The sequence below is a fragment of the Dromiciops gliroides genome, chromosome X (genome assembly GCF_019393635.1).
Source record: "Dromiciops gliroides isolate mDroGli1 chromosome X, mDroGli1.pri, whole genome shotgun sequence".
NCBI lineage: Eukaryota > Metazoa > Chordata > Mammalia > Microbiotheria > Microbiotheriidae > Dromiciops > Dromiciops gliroides.
In genome coordinates this window covers 51,320,310-51,337,882 of record NC_057867.1, presented here as the reverse complement: position 1 = coordinate 51,337,882, position 17,573 = coordinate 51,320,310, and the positions used below count along the sequence as shown (strand labels likewise).

Sequence of the window (17,573 nt, the reverse complement as noted above, 5' to 3'; positions counted from 1 at the left end):
CTGAGCCTCAGTTTTCTCATATGTCAAATTGGGATGGATAATAAATAATACATATACTACCAGTCTCACAGAGTTTCCATGAAAGAATGTGGCATGAGATAATGTGTGCAAAGTACTTTATAAACTTCAAAGCACTACATGTTAGCTACTTTTTCATTTAAGCATGAAAAATAAGGTATTGCCTTAAACAAAGGGCTCTGGGTTCAGGTGAGGGAGAGGTCACCACTCTGTGGGGGGTTGGGGGGACTGAGGGAAGGCTTCTTAGATAAGGTGGCATTGGAGCTGAACTTTGAAAAGTACAGGTGATAACTATGAGCACAATAACATAAGGAAAGAAGTATTTAGAACTGTGATTGATGCAGTGATCAATCTTGATTTGGAACTTCCCCATCAGCCTTAGCTCTTCACCCCTCATATCTAATCAGACACAAAATCTTGATTCTACCTCTTGGACATGTCTCCCATCCACCCCCTTCTCTAATCACAGAGCCATCAACCTATCTCAGGCAGAATGAAGTGAATCAGAGATGTCCATTTGTCCCTCTCCAGTGATCAAGAGACCTGGAGCTTGGAAGAGCTCTCTGAGGTGATGAAAAAGCTTTTTGTGGAACAGGCACCCAATCTTCCTAATCTAAGGTGGCTCCTCCTGCCTGGAAGATTCTTGAAGAGTCATAAAACAAGAAACCCCTCTGGGAACTTGTTATTTTAAAAAAATTAACCTTATTAATTTATTATTATTTAATTCATCTTCTTAGTAATAATATTGTTGATCTTATTGTCTTATTTTCTTAATTAGTTTATCTTCTTAATCGTATTGTTTTATTAATTTATTTTATTGATTTATTGCTATTTAATTTATCTTATTAATAATCTTATTAATCTTATTGTTTTATTCATTTATTTTATTGATTTATTATTTATTTTTCATTAATACTACTGTTAATCTTATTCATTTATTTATTAATTCGGTTTTTTTAAATTAATCTCAAACAAGACCAAACCAAACAACAATCAGGTTTGCTCAGGGTCTGTGCTGAACTTTCTAGAGCACCAAGACCAGCTTTGTCCTGCAGAAGAATGGGCCAGGTTTGTGAGTGAAGAGGGCCAGGGTCTCTGGAGATGACTGTCTGGCTGACCATGGCTAACATTCTTGGCAGCTCTGCTGCTGTTCTCCTGTTCACTGCCAAGTTTCCTTTTACTTTTTTCTTTCTTTTTTTCCTTTTCTTATTTTTTTTTAAAGGTTCCTCTTTCAGAACTGATCCTGAATGTAGGCTTTTGATCAACAACCTCCCCGCTTAGTGCAACGTGACTGGATCTGGCTTCAGAACAAGGGAGCAATTAACCCTTCTGTTCTGAAGGCAGAGGACAACTGCAAGTTCCCACCTAGTAATATATACACTCCACTGTTTCTTTTAGGTCTCTGTGATACTCTAGCCAATCCCAGTAAAGAAAAATGCATAACTAAAAAAACGAATACACTGGAAAAATCCAATATAAATATTTTTATTAAATGAAAAAAAAATCTTCCTTAAACTTTATATCCCACTTATAATAAGAAAAAGTGGGATAGGAAAAAAAATAAATTTTCTTCATTTGGGCTTTACGTAGTTTTCTCTTCTTGTTTTCTATGTACAATTGATTTGGGTAACAGTGCCTCCTTCTGGCAAAACACCTGAAAGGAAAAACAAACACCATTAAGGAAAACAGCATTCATGACAGGCAGATGGGGGGGGGGAGGGGGGAGGGGGAGGGTGGGGAGGGGAGGGGAGGGGAGGAGGGGAGGAGGGGGGAGGGGGGAAGGGGGGGTGCAAGGTAGGGAAATAGTCAGAAAATGTGACCTACCTGCTTCCTTCGACGAATAACTGGGCAACCAACACGGGGTGTCAGTAAAAGCAGACGGTGTGCAGGAAAACCTTGCTCTTCTTCTCCTCCAACTCCTGTAGCAGCTCATCCATCTCGTTCTCCATGTCTTCTGCGTGTTGCAGACACTGGCACAGCTCACAGATGAGAAAGGCTCCCAGAATCGCTTCTTCTTGGTCATCCTCAATGTCCACATTAATCACGTGAACGGGCTGGAAGGTCTCCTGCTCTCTGGAATTCAAGTACTCCACCACCTGGTCATAGACTTTCTCATCACAGGTCAGGATCAGGTCAAATAAATCCTGACAATTCTGGAATCTCTCCGGGCGGGGCTTAATTCTCTTATTTCTGTCCAGCATATGCAAGATCCCATTCTGCGTATAGAGTTTTTCATCTTTCTTAATAAGATCTTTGTAGATCTGATCATAGGTTGTCTGGAAATCATAGATATTGGGCTTGTCAGGTGCGGGCCCTGGGAGTTTGACGCGACTCCCGGTCCCAAAGGATCTAACATAGAAGCCCCGCTTACGGAGGATGCTGTGGGCCTCCATGCTCCGGTTCTGGTTACTCGAACAGACCACAGCCACTCGAAGAGGCAACCCCGGCATAATGGCGGTGGCAGCACAAGCAAGAGGGGCACCGACGACGGCAGAGGCCTCGAGCGTCTCTTCTCACCCTAGTTACAGGTGGCCGTCGGACAGCAACCACCTCAGCTTGGTGCGCGAGCAAAATGGCTGCTGCCCCACCCAAGCGTCATCTAGCGAAAGGGCGCCAAATGCCCAGTGAGCGGGAGGCACGCAGCACGTAATGAACAAGGTGAGGAGGTCATGAGGAGGACCGTGGTTGTTGGCCTCTACATGAACCCTTTGTAACCATTCCCAAGTAACTTAATCCGACTTTTCCTTCAAGGCTCAGTACAAGCAACATCTCCTTGCCTTTCCTGATCCCCCCTGATCCTCTGCCCCCCAAATGACCTTGTATTTGTTGCCCATTCTTCTGTGTGTATTTGGCACCTCCCCCAATAAAATGCCCTCCTTGAGAGCACAGAATGTTTCCTTTTGGTCGTTGTGTCCTCAGTACACAGCATAGTACCATGCACATAGTAGGCACTTAATAATATTTGTTGGGGCAGCTAAGTGCTGCAGTGGATAAAGCACTGGCTCTGGATTCAGGAGGACCTGAGTTCAAATCCAGCCTTAGATACTTAGTAGCTGTGTGACCCTGGGCAAATCACTTAATTAAACCCAGTTGCCTCCTCTCCCCCCAAAAATTGTTGATTGACTGACATATTGACCTCCAGAAGACTATTAGTGAAACATATCTTTTCTACTCTCAGCAGAGAGGTGGCAGAGGAATGAGGGGTTCCTTATCAAGTATGGTTGATATACATGATTGCACGTGTATAACACATATGTGCTTGCTTACCACCTCACCAAGGGGGGAGGGGAGGGGAGGGAGGGAAAGAAGGATAAAAACTGGAACTCAAAACTGTAAATAAAAATGTTTATTACAAGGAAAAAAGAAGTACATTAAGTATTTAGCACAGGAGAATTTCTTGTTAATTTGCTGCATGGAAAGCAAGATTTAAAGGTCATTAAAACAAGGATAACGTGAAAAAAAAAAGTATGGCTGATGTGTCACACTTGGCTTTTCTTAACCTCATTGTAGTGGAAAGGAAGCCCTGTCATAGTGGATAGAGGGCTGGTTTCAGAATCAGGATTATCAGGGCTCAAGTCCCATATCTGACATATGCTATGTGACCCTGAACAGGTGACAGCTTCACAGAACTCCAGGCAGTTCATTGTTGTTGTTGTTGTTTTGTGGGGCAATGAGTGTTAAGTGACTTGACCAGGGTCACACTGCTAGTAAGCATCAAGTGTCTGAGGCTGGATTTGAACTCAGGTCCTCCTGAATCCAGGGGTGATACTTTATCCACTGTACCACCTACCTGCCCCACAATTCTTTCAGACTATAATTTGCAGAGCAGATGCCAGTCTTCATCAGGAGAGGGAGTTTCCTCATCCCAACTTCCCTAAACCAACCCATGGAATCACAAATCTGGTCCAAAAAAACAAACTATGCAAGAGTGGAGGGTCATTGAGAAGTTATTGTGATATCTAATAATAATAACCACAACTGACATATATATAGAGTTTAATATGTGCCAGGCATTCTGATGAGCACTTGACAATCATGATGTCATTTTATTCTCACAACATCAGGAGATAGGTGCACCAGAGAACAGGCCAGGTGAGTAAAGAACCTGCCCTTCCTTAAATCATACCACCTTAGACCCCCTGAAGTTGGGACACTGCAGCCTGGAAGCAGTGCCCCATGTTAAGAAGGAATTAAAAGTCAAGTAATAGGGGGGCGGCTAGGTGGCGCAGTGGATAAAGCACCGGCCCTGGATTCAGGAGTTCCTGAGTTCAAATCCGACCTCAGACACTTGACACTTACTGGCTGTGTGACCCTGGGCAAGTCACTTAACCCCCATTGCCCCGCCAAAAAAAAAAAAGGTCAAGTAATAGATGGGCAAGATGAGCAGATAGAGAAAGATGCAGACCATAGAAAGTTTCTTTAGTGACAAGGAAAATCCAGGTGCACCGTCAGAAGAGGATAGCAATGTCAGGGCTCCTACATCCAAAGCTTCCAAGAAAAATATGAATTGGTTTCAGGCCATAGAGGCACTCAAAAAGGACTTTGAAGATAAAGTTAGAGAGGTAGAGGAAAAAATGAGAGTGATGCAGGAAAATCATGAGAAAAAAATCAACAGTTTGAAAAGCCAAATGGAAAAGATCTCTGAAGAAAATAATTGCCTAAGAACTATGATTGAACAAATGGAAGCTAGTGACTTTATGAGAAAACAAGACACAATAAAGCAAATCAAAATTAATAAAAAATAGAGGGCAATGTGAAATATCTTCTTGGAAAAACAGCTGACCTGGAAAATAGACCCAGGAGAGATAATTCGAAAATTATTGGACTACCTGAAAACCATGATCAAGGAAAGAGCTTAGATATCCTCTTCCAAGAGATTATCAGGGAAAATTACCCTGATATTCTAGAAACAGAAGGTAAAATAGAAATTTAAAGAATCCACCAATCACCGCCTGAAAGAGATACCAAAATGAAAACTTCTAGGAACATTATAGCCAAATTCCAGAGCTCTCAGGTCAAGAAGAAAGTATTGCAAGCAGCCAGAAAGAAATAATTCAAGGGGGCGGCTAGGTGGCACAGTGGATAAAGCACTGGCCCTGGATTCAGGAGTACCTGAGTTCAAATCCGGCCTCAGACACTTGACACTGGCTGTGTGACCCTGGGCAAGTCATTTAACCCCCATTGCCCCACAAAAAAAAATAATTCAAGTACTACAGAGCCACACTCAGGATAACACAAGATCTAGCAGCTTCTAAATTAAAGGATTGGAGGGCATAGGATATGGTATTTTGGAGGGCAAAAGAATTGGGATTACAACCAAGAATCACCTACCCAGCAAAACTGATTATAATCTTTCAGGGGAAAAATAGTACTTCAATGAAAAAGAGGACTTTCAGGTATTCTGATGAAAAGACCTGAACTGAATGGAAAATTTGACTTTCAAATGTAAGACCCTAGAGAACCATAAAAAGGTAAACAGGAAGAAGAAATCATGAGGGATGTTAAAAGGTTAAACTGTTTACATTCCTACATGGGAATCTGATATGTCTAACTCATAAGAACTTTCTCAGTATTAGGGCAGATAAAAGGAATAAATTTAGACAGAGGGCACAGGTGGGAATTGGTTATGAAGGGATGCTATCTACAAAGTATTTATTTTTTTTTATTTATCTCTTTTTGTGGGGTGGTTGGAGTTGGGTGCCTAAATCTGATTGTACATTCGAAAAGTCTAGTTCTAGTGAATGAAAAATAAAATTTTCTGACATAAAAAAATAAAGTGACTGAGTTAAAATCTGGCCTTAGACACTTACTAGCTGTGTGACCCTGGGCAAGTCACTTAATGCTGATTGCCTCCCCCACCCCAAAATAAATAAATAAAAAACAAACCAAAATATAAAGATATTTTCCTAAAGAATCAGTATGATCACGTCATGTCTCTGCTGTTCACCTCCACTCGATAAACTTCAATGGCTCCCTATCACCTCTAGAAGTAAATATGTACAAACTCCTCTCTGACATTTAAAGTTCTTCATAATCTATCTCATTTCTGTCTTTTCAATGTCAACATTTTATTCCCTTCCAAGCCCCCTATGGTCTAGTCATACTAAGCCACCTGCTGCTCCTCACACTTGATGCTTCATCTCCTAACTCCATGTCTTTGCACTGGCTGTTTGTTGTCCCTCCCTGGATGCTTTCCCTCCCTGGCTTCCTTCAAGATTCAGTTCAAAAGTCACTTTCTTCAGGAGTTCCTAGTGCCCTTATTTGCTACTCTCTTGCCCTCAAATGTTACATCCCACTTACTTTGTATAGTTACTTATAGGTTGTCTTCCATGGGGAATGTGAGCTTGAGGACAGACACAATGTTTTGGCTTTTCTTTGTATTCTTAGCACTTACTGACACATAGTAGAGGCTTAATGAATGTTGCTTAATTGATTGATTGTAGTGATAATAGTCACTCTCTGTTTTTATCTGTTTAAATTTACATTGGTGTGTGTGTGTGTGTGTGTGTGTGTGTGCATTTCGTCCTTAATCCTTGGGTTACTTGTCTCCTGAAGAGAAAAAAAATCGCCTTCACCATGCCTCCTAGGTGGCATTGCCTCACAAAAAAAAAGAAAGCCAAAAGAAATCATCTTCTTGCCCACAGCTCTCTGGCACCATTCCACTCCCTACTAAAGGGGTTTGACACACAGATTAAAGCAGCAGGATGGGTATTTTGTTCTCACTCAAGACCTAGTGTTCTTTCTACCTCACTAACCTGCTTACCTGAATGCAGGTTTCTCCAGTAATCATCATCATCACCATCTAGAATTTTATATTCACAACGACCCTGTGGTATTATTAACCCCATTTTACAGATATGGAAACTGAGGCAGGTAGAGGTTCAGTGATGTTCTCGGATATTGCAGATAAACATAACCACTGAAACAGTTACTGGCACAGCCCATTTGTACAAGCCATCTCCCATGCCTGGAATGCACTTCCTCCTCATCTCTGTTCTTCAAGGCTCCTGTCAGGTACCACTGCTACCCTGAATGAAGCCTTTCCTCATCCTCCCCTTCTTCCTCCAGCTCTTGTGCTCTCTCCTTCCTCTGAATTACCCTGTATTTACTTCTGTGCTTAACAAATTTTTTTTTGCCTGAGTTGAATTTTATCCACTTAAACAGTGGTTTTCATGATAAAAAATAATACCAGATGGTGTATAGTGAAGTGAGCAGAACCAGGAGAACATTGTTCACAGAAACAGCAATATTGTTGGATGAAGAACTGTGAATGACTTGACCATTCTCAACAATGCAACGATCCAAGACAATCCCAAAGAACTATTGATGAAGTAGACTATCCACCTCCAAAGAAAGAACCAATATTGATGGAACACAGACTGAAGCATGCTATTTTTCACTTTCATTTTTTTCTTTTAATCAAGTTTTCTTGTACAAAATTCCTAATACAGTAATGTTTTACATAATTGCACATGTATAACCAATATCTGATTGTTTACCTCCTCCCAAAACTATAAATAAGAATGTTGATTAAATCAAAAAAAGAGTACCAGCTCTCATTTCTGTAGGGCTTTCAAACTTACCTATCCCTTCCTTACAACCAGCCCAAGGGGGAGGTAGTATGTGAGTAGTCCCATTTTACAGATAAAGAAATGAGTGAAGTGACTTGCCTAAGGTCACATAGCTAGTTGGCCTGAGGTTCCAGTTTTCCTGCCTCCAAGCCTTATGCCCTTTCCAGTATACACCATGCTGTGTTTCTCATGATGTTCCCAACTCTGCTCTTTGAATTTTCTTGTCATTTGGGGGAAGAAATGTGCTTTGCTAATGAGCATGAGGGATCACAAGCAAAATGCTCAAATGTTCTTTAAAATACTGTTTTCATTCCTGGTACTGTGTCACGTTGTATAGTCAGTCATTCCAGCTAGGGGAGAGCAATCACAGAAAAGAGAGGAAATAAAAGGCATTTTCACAGCTGAAGTGTAGGGGAGAAGGTTAACAGCTTTGCAGGCCACACACGCTTGTTCCTGACAGACAAGTCTTGTCCCTGTGCTTCTTTCTGGACTTGGAATCAGACCATTCCTAGCTGCCAGTTAAACATTTTAACTTTGATTAATGTCAAAGCTAGGAATGGTCTGATTCCAAATCCAGTGGGTTTTCTACTAAAAAAGAAATATGATGTTGGAAACAATGGACAGTGGTACACTGGAAAGAGCATGGGATTTGGCATCAGAAGAGCTGGGTTTGAACACTGGCTCTGTCACTCACTACTTGGATAACCTTGGGCAAATAACATGACCCCTCTGGGCCTCAGTTTCCCCATCTATAAGATGAAAGGGTTGGACCCAATTGCCTTTAATGTAGTTTCCGGTTCTAAATCTACAACCCTATCATCCCATGATCAATCGTGACAGTGTCCATGAGGGTTTCTAAAGCAGCATAGCATGATATGGATCACTGACCTTGGAACCAGAAAGATCTGTGTTCAGATCCTCCTTTTTGTGACTCTGTGACCCTGAGATGGTCACCTAACTTCTATGTTCCTCAAACAACTGCCTCGGACTTGGCTACTTGCCCGCTATGTGACCTCAGGCCAGTCACTTAACCTCTGTGGGCCTCAGTTTCTTCAACTTTAAAATGAGGAAGTTGGACTAGACAGCCTCTGAGATCTAATATCTTGTCATCTACTAAGTCATCAATGGGTCGCTATCTGGGAATTTCCATTAACCTTCTGAGTGGTTCACTGGGTAAGGTTTCACAGGCAAGGTGATCTGTGTTATCATCCATATTTCCTGCATGCTCCTTTACTCTTTATATCAATAGATTCCCCACAATAAGAAGCTGGGGAAAGGAGCAAGTGCCCAGAATCTTCATTTGTGTTATTAGCATCTTGGTGCTTACCATCACCTCCTCACTAAGTTACCAGACCTGCTGGCCACAGTGGATCAGTCTGAAAAAAAAACCATGGTGATTCTGCTCTGACTCTGCCTTCTGGCTTCTCTGGCTTCGTTCAAGACTCAGCTCAGATCCCACCTTCTGCAAGAGGCTGTTCCCAGCCTCTTGCCCCAGTGATACTGCCTTCCCTTTGAGATTACCTCTCATCTACACTGTACCTATCTTGAATGTTGTCTCTCCCACTAGAATGTGAACTCCTCAAGGGCAGGGGCCATGTTTTTGCCATTTTTGTATCCCTACCACTTAGCACAGTGCCTAGCACAGATAGTGCCTAATAAATACTTGTTGACTGACAAACTGATGTGTGTCCAGTAGAGTAGTCCAGGTGCCATTTCCTCCCATCCCCACTCTGCCCTCTCCAGATCCTTTCCACTTGAAAGTGTTCTCGCTCCTCAAATATTCCTAGAGCACTTGTCAGTATCTCTCCTTTGCCCTTCATTGCTTCCTACCATGTATTAGACTTAGCAGTATACTTGTCATTCCTTACCTGCCTCCGTCTCCTTGTGAAATAGAATGTAAGGGGGCAGCTAGGTGGCACAGTGGGTAAAGCACCAGACCTGGATCCAGGAGGACCTGAGCTCAAATCCAGCCTCAGACACTTGACACTTACTAGCTGTGTGACCCTGGGTAAGTCACTTAACCCTCATTGCCCCACAAAAAAGAAAAAAGAAAACAAAAGAAAATGAAAATGTAAAGTATATGAGGAGAAGGGTGTATGCATCCATGCACAACTCCAAAAGAATTTCAATGTTAACAAGTTTATTAAAGTGATAGTTGTGGAAATAGAAAGTAAGGTCTCCTTGAGGAAAGAGACTTTCATTTTTCAACTTTCCTTCCCTAGTGCCCTGCACACAGAAGATGCTTAATAACCAGGAGGATGAAGGGATTCAAAACCACATCTTCATATAAGGACCTGGGGACGTTTAGCCTGCAGAAGAAGAGACTTAAGGGGGACATGATCACTGTCTTACCATATTGGAAGGGCTGCCCTGTGGAAAGGGGAGCAGATTTCTTATTCCGTATAAGCAGAAGTTAGAAGGAAGTAGATTGGAGTTCAATCAAAGGAAACACTTCCTAACGATTAGACTCGTCCATCAATGGAATGGGCTGCCTAGCATGGGCACTGGAGCTGTCCCTTGTCGAAATTGTTCAAAGGGGATTGATTAATCTATTTGTCGGGGGTGGGGTGAGATTAGCTCCCTTCCAAGAGCCCTTCAGCCTCAGGTTTGATGAGCCTATGATTCTAAGCTGAGAAATTAATCCACGCTAAGGTGGTCGTGGGTACCATGGGGCTAATGAGTTACTGTTCCCCCACCTACCATGCCCACATTGTAACAGATGCCTTTTGGAGGCACAGAACTTTCATTCAAAATGATAATTCTGATGGTGGGAATTTTAGGCTGAAGTCTGGGCAGGGGGTGGGGAGAGAAAGAGGCCTTTCAGGGCACATGAACCTTTGTGGTACCTTTCATATCACACTACACAGCCACCTACTTCACCATTAGGTGTGACTGGCCAAGATTCCTATTCCATCAGGGACAATTAGACCTGGCATTTACTTTTTCTTCTAAGAAGTTGAGAACAATCAAATACATCCAAGATCTGTGATCTCATTGCTGTGGAAACTCCCTCCACTGATGCAAATTGCAATCTATCTATAATTTAGCAGATGAATCTTTGAGTTGCCAGAAGCTTGGGGTAACTAAGTGACTTGCCCAGGGCCACACTATTAGTAATGGCAGACATGGAATGTGAAGCAAGGGCCTTTGGCTCCAGGACCACTTCTCTGGCCTCTTATACCATAATGACCCTTACTCTCTAAGTCCTTGATTAAATCTCTTTGAGAACAAAGGACAAAGAACAACAAGAAGAAGAATCTTGTAATATAATTCATCCTTGAAGTATTGATGGCAACAGTCACAATAAAAACAATAGCTAATATTTATGGGGCATTTTATAGCTTGCAAAGCCCGTTGCATCCCACATCTCTATGAAATGAGTAGTGTGAGCATTCATTTTCCCATGTTATACCTTTACAAAGCCTAATCTCATTTGAGCCTCACAACAACCCTATGAGATAGAGGCTGTTATACCCATTTAACAGATGAGAAAACCAAGGCTCAGAGAGGTAAAGGGGTAAGGGCCCCAGGTCACAAAACTAGAGATAGGCACTGAATGTCATAGATGGAAGGGACCCCAACAGGAATCCCCCACTATAGCACACCCAACAAGTGGTTGTCCAACCTCTACTTGGAGATTCCCCAAGGAGGTGGAACTCATCACCTCTTAAAGCAGCCCATTTTACTTTGGGACAGTTGTTACTGTTAGGAAGTTTTTCCTGACTTCCAGCCTAAATTTGCCTTCCTGTAATTCCCCTCCCTACTCCCCATTGCTCCTTGTTCTGCTCTCTGGGGCCAAATAGAAAGAGTCTACTCCTTCCTTGTGACAGCCCTTCAAAAACATAGCCATACTGCCCAGCCTGAATCTTCTCTTATCCAGGCTAAACATTCTTAGTTTCTTCAAGCAATTCTCATATGGGTTCATCACCCTTCATCACCTTCTGCTATTATCTCATGCTTTATTTCTGCTATGACTAGAAATTGGAGGCCTTAATATTCTGTTTTTGGCAGACAGAGAGCTCCCCCAGATGTCTGGCTAACTGAAGTCTCCCATTACTACCACATTGGGCCTCTGTGTTAAGTCTGTGATGTTTCCTGAACATCTATTTTCTTTTTCTGTCCAAGTATGTTGACAACAAAAATTGATTTTTTTCTCCCTCTGCTGATCTTCACCCAAAATGCTCTCTACTGTGTCTTCCTGCCTCTCCATGCCTAGACTCATCAACAGAATAGGTTAGGCACAGGAGACATAGTATTAAATGACTATAGAAATCTACTGTTTGATAAGCCCAAAGACTCCATCTTCTGGGATAGGAACTCACTATTTGACAAAAACTGCTGGGAAAACTGGAAGATAGTATGGCAGAAACTAGGCATAGACCAACATCTTAGATCATATACCAAAATAAGGTCAAAATGGGTACATGATTTAGACATAAGAGGTGATACCATAGATAAATTAGGAGAGGAAGGAATAGTCTACCTTTCAGATCTTTGGAAAGGAGAACAGTTTATGACCAAACAAGAGATACAGAATAGTATGAAATGCAAAATGGATGATTTTGATTACATTAAAGTAAAACATTTTTGTACAAACAGAAGTAATGCATCCAAAATTAGAAGGGAGACATAAAACTGGGAAAAAAATTTTTATAGTCAGTACTTTTGATAAAGGCCTCATTTCTAAAATATATAGGGAACTAAATCAAATTTATAAGAATTCAAGTCATTCCCCAATTGAGAAATGGTCAAAGGATATGAACAGGCAGTTTTCTGATGAAGAAATCAAAGCTATCTATTGCCATATGAAAAAATGCTCTAAATCACTATTGATTAGGGAGATGCAAATTAAAACAACTCTGAGGTACCACCTCATACCTATCAGATTGGCTAATATGACAAAAAAGGAAAATAATAAATGTTGGAGAAGTTGTGGAAAAATTGGAACACTAATGCATTGTTGCTGGAGCTATGAACTGATCTAACCATTCTGGAGAATAGTTTGGAACTATGCCCAAAGGGCTATAAAGGTGTGCATACCCTTTGACCCAGAAATACCACTATTAGGACTTTTTCCCAAAGAGATCATAAAAAAGGGGAAAGGACCCACATGTGCAAAAATATTTGTATCTGCTCTTTTTTTGGTGGCAAGGAATTAGAAATTGAGGGGATGACCATCAATTGGGGAATTGTTGAACAAGTTGTGGTATATGAATGTAATGGAATACTATTGTGCTGTAAGAAATGATGAGCAGGTGGATTTCAGAGAAACCTGGAAGGACTTGCATGAACTGATGATGAGTGAGATGAGCAGAACCAGGAGAACATTGTACACAGTATTAACAACATTGTGTGTTGAGCAACTGTGATAGACTTTATTCTTCTCAGCAATACAATGGTCCGAGATAGTTCCAAAGGACTCATGATGGAAAATTCTCTCCAAATCCAGAAAAAAAGAATTGTTGAATCTGGAAGCAGAGCAAACCATACTATTTCTATTGTTTTGTTGTTGTTGTTTTTCTTTTTTGAGGTTTTTCCTTTTTGCTCTGATTTTTCTCTCATAACATGACTAATGCAGAAATATGTTAAATGTGATTGTACATATATAACAGATTATTTGCTGTCTTGGAGAGGGAGGAGGGAGAGGAGGGATGGAGAAAAATTTGAAACTAGAAATCTTATAAAAACAAATGTTGAAAATTACCTCTAAATGTAACTGGAAAATAATAAAATATTTGTAGGGGAAAAAAAAGAAAACCCAAAAAAATTGGTACATGTGTTAGACATAAAGGGTAATAAAGGGTAAATTAGGAGAGTAAGGAATAGTTTACCTGTCAGATCTATGGAGAGAAGAAGAATTTATGACCAAACAAGAGATAGAAAATATTATGAAATGCAAAATGGATCATTTTGATTACATTAAATTAAAAAGGGTTTGTACAAACAGAAGCAATGCAGCCAAAATTAGAAGGAAAACAGAAAGCTGGGAAACAATTTTTTGTAGCCAGTGTTTCTGATAAAGGCCTCATTTCTGTGTCTAAGCTCCCTCACATGAGTATACCTTCATAATATGCAATGCTACCCCACTCTCCTTTGCCTCACTTGTTTCTTTCAAATAAGCCATATTCCTGCCCTGAGTTTCATCCCACCTGAGGCCATTTGCTTCCTTGTATTAAGACTTCTAGGCCCCCTTGCTATTTCCCCTTGCTTTGGGCACTTAAGTGCAGTTGTTATAGACTTTGCAATTTTTGACAGTTTGGGCTACTTGGTAATGTGGCCTACTTGGCAATACGGTCTTACTTGGCAATATGGTTTACTTGGTAATACAGCCTACTTGGTGCTCCTGGTATATGCCATCCCATGGCCTGCCTTCACATTTTTGTCACGGCTATTCCCTGTGCCTGGAATATACTCTCTCCTCTTTCTCTTATTACGTTTCTTAGAATACAGAACATCCTTCAGGATTCGTTTTAAGGGCCACCTTCTACATAAATATTTTTCTATTCTTCTGCTTTCAATGGTGCTCTCCTCACCCCCAGTATTATTACTTGGTATTTACTTTCATGTATACATGCTATTGCCATCGATAATATAAGTTGTTTGAGAGCAGGAACATTTTCACTTTTGTCTTTGTATCCTCAACACTTATGACAGCACCTGGTGCATAGTAGGCACTTAATAAATGCCAGTTTATTGACCAATAGTCCAATTTTTTTCATTTTATTAAATGGAGAAACTGAGGTCCAGAAGGGAAATGACTTGTCCCAAATTAGAGTGGTTTAGCCCAGAGGCTAAACCTGGACTGGAGGAGGCCAGGCTTTCTTAACTAAGTCTTGAATATATATTAAACCGGAACTCCTGCTATTCCAATGACATTGCTGAGACTTAGCTCACGAGTACAAATATGCTAATTGCCTTGTGGATAAGCAGGCAGTAGAGACACTAACTTGCATCAGATAAAAGGACTAGTGGAAAGAGTATTCTCATAAGCAAACCTCCATAGACCTTGGAAAGCTGCAAAGATGTAGAAATAAACATGTCTTCCTTCAGTATTGCTGCCTAGAATCTTAGCCTCTCGCTTTGGATGGTCTCACTTATTTTCTCAGGCATAATGGAGCCTGTGGGGTGTGAAGAGAACACCTTTCTCCTTGGCAATCCTATTTCCGTGAGTTTAATAGTGCCATCAGGTTAGTGACATGGTTCCCAGATCACAGAGGAAGAAATCGATTACTGGGAGGGTAGGTGACTGACCCAGGTTGGGAGAAGCTATAGGAAGAACTGAAATGAACACTCCCAAACTTGCTGGGTTTCCCATTTTCCAATACTTGCCACCAAACCCAAACCCCGAAATGTGATTGGGCCAACCAGAGGAACTCTAAGGTCCATTCTGGCTCAAAGACATGATGATCCTAAGAAAATCAATGATGCTTCCAGTCAACTGGTTAATGTATGCATATTTATGCTCTTTAATGGGAAAAAACCAACAATAACATTTCTCATGCTTATGAAGCGCTTTACATACATCTATTTCAATCCTTACAATGACCCTGGGAGGTTGGTACTATTATTGCCTCCGTTATAGAGACAAAAACCAAAAACAGAAATGGTGTCTCTGAGTGGCCCAAGTGACTGGCCCAGGGTCACACAGCTAGTAAATTCTGAGGCAGGATTCAAATCCAGATCTTCCTGATGCCAAGTCCTGTTCTCCACAGTGCTTTGGTGATGAAGAAATGTCACAACAGACTTCTGGAGAGTAAATGGAAGAAAGGAAAAGGATGATAAAAATGGTGCTCTGGCCCTCCTCATCCCAACTCCCTTTATCCCCTCCCCACCCACCCCTTGGGTTGGTTTTTTTTTTTTTTGGTCTAACACCATCAAGGTCTCATCTCACCTGGACCCCATTATGATCACACAGCACAGATCTGCCCACCACCCTTCCTGGAATAAGGCTGTTTGTTGTTGGGGAAAGAGTTTTTGTTCCACCAGCTTTCTCTTATAAGGCTCCATCACCTTGACTGGGACCTCACTAGTTCAGAGGCACAAATAAACTGAGCTTAACAGCTTAGACCAGGAAATAATACAAAATGTATGATACAGAAAAGGCCTTAGAATACAGAATACAGAAGGTCAGAAATGAGACCAGAGAGGGGCCTTGAAACAGTGTCAGAATGTGGAGCTTGGACCCATGCTTATGCCACTGTAAAGGAAAACATTTGTCCTGGGTGATCTCAAACGTCTTTTTTGGCTTTAAGTCTATGATAGTCATTGTAGCAACTAATCTTGGTCCCCCAAATGATGGTGCACACACACTCTGTTGAGGGGTCCCCCCGGGACTTCCCCAGGGGCAGAATGGTTCACAGAATGTCAGATGTTATCACTTTGTTACTTGTTTTAGTTGAATTGTTTTCCTTCATTATAAGGGAGGATTCTGTGAGGGCAGACAAGGTATATCAGGGAATGACTGGGCTGGGGAAGCTGATTCATCCATAAAACATTCTAAAAAGCATAGAACATCAGAGCAGGAGGGCAATTTCCCAATCATCTGGTCAAACACTCTCATTTTATAGGTGAGGAAACTGAGACCTAGAATGGTTGGCTAGAACCCCATTCTTTTGACCCAGCTCCATACTATTTCTAATACCATCATAAAATCTGATGGTACATCACCACATGGTGCCGATGCCAATCTCTCTGTTAAATATTCTGAACAGCTTTCCTCATCTGATGCAACAGGAGAGCAAAATCATTGGCCAAGCCAAGACTCAAACCTTTGAGTTCTTTGACTCCTTTTCGTTTTTCTACTTTGCTTCATTGCGGGGAAGAAACCATTTTGCAAACCAGAAAGTGACATCATATTATTATGAGGTACTTTAACAATCCCTTTAGCCTCAGTGTTCAGATAGCTTTCCTTATAAGGAAAAATACCCTGTGTCTATGACCTTATTAGGACATGTGTGTTAATCAGTTGAGCTATGACCTTATTAGGACATGTGTGTTAATCAGTTGAGCTATGACCTGATTAGGACATGTGTGTTAGTTGAGCTATGACCTTATTAGGACATGTGTGTTAGTTGAGCTATGACCTGATTAGGACATATGTGTTAATTGAGCTATGACCTTATTAAGACATGTGTGTTAATTGAGCTATGACCTTATTAAGACATGTGTGTTAATCAGTTGAGCTATGACCTTATTAGGACATGTGTGTTAGTTGAGCTATGACCTTATTAGGACATGTGTGTTAGTTGAGCTATGACCTGATTAGGACATGTGTGTTAGTTGAGCTATGACCTTATTAGGACATGTGTGTTAATCAGTTGAGCTATGACCTGATTAGGACATGTGTGTTAGTTGAGCTATGACCTTATTAGGACATGTGTGTTAATCAGTTGAGCTATGACCTGATTAGGACATGTGTGTTAGTTGAGCTATGACCTTATTAGGACATGTGTGTTAGTTGAGCTATGACCTGATTAGGACATATGTGTTAATTGAGCTATGACCTTATTAAGACATGTGTGTTAATTGAGCTATGACCTTATTAAGACATGTGTGTTAATCAGTTGAGCTATGACCTTATTAGGACATGTGTGTTAGTTGAGCTATGACCTTATTAGGACATGTGTGTTAGTTGAGCTATGACCTGATTAGGACATGTGTGTTAGTTGAGCTATGACCTTATTAGGACATGTGTGTTAATCAGTTGAGCTATGACCTGATTAGGACATGTGTGTTAGTTGAGCTATGACCTTATTAGGACATGTGTGTTAATCAGTTGAGCTATGACCTTATTAGGACATGTGTGTTAGTTGAGCTATGACCTGATTAGGACATGTGTGTTAGTTGAGCTATGACATTATTAGGACATGTGTGTTAATCAGTTGAGCTATGACCTTATTAGGACATGTGTGTTAGTTGAGCTATGACCTTATTAGGACATGTGTGTTAATCAGTTGAGCTATGACCTTATTAGGACATGTGTGT

General features: G+C 41.1%; 2 protein-coding genes across 2 annotated transcripts in view; both read right to left on the bottom strand.

The window, feature by feature from the left end:
- Positions 1–1,883: 1,883 nt before the first annotated feature.
- On the bottom strand, positions 1,884–2,468 carry LOC122733287 (RNA polymerase II subunit A C-terminal domain phosphatase SSU72-like). The gene has a single exon (XM_043973569.1). It carries the CDS (start codon positions 2,466–2,468, stop codon positions 1,884–1,886), a length of 585 nt encoding a protein of 194 aa, XP_043829504.1.
- Positions 2,469–15,199: 12,731 nt separating this feature from the next.
- Positions 15,200–17,573, bottom strand: part of ADGRG4 (adhesion G protein-coupled receptor G4) — a 96,061-nt gene continuing 93,687 nt past the window's right edge. The window contains exon 24 of the mRNA XM_043974646.1: positions 15,200–15,335. Within this exon, the coding sequence (XP_043830581.1) occupies positions 15,238–15,335 (98 nt within the window). The 3' untranslated portion in view covers positions 15,200–15,237. The remainder of the gene's footprint in view (positions 15,336–17,573) is intronic.

Coding starts and splice junctions, on each gene's coding strand:
- LOC122733287 (XM_043973569.1), bottom strand. CDS start 2,468: ATGCCGGGGTTGCCTCTTCGAGTGGCTGTGGTCTGTTCGAGTAACCAG.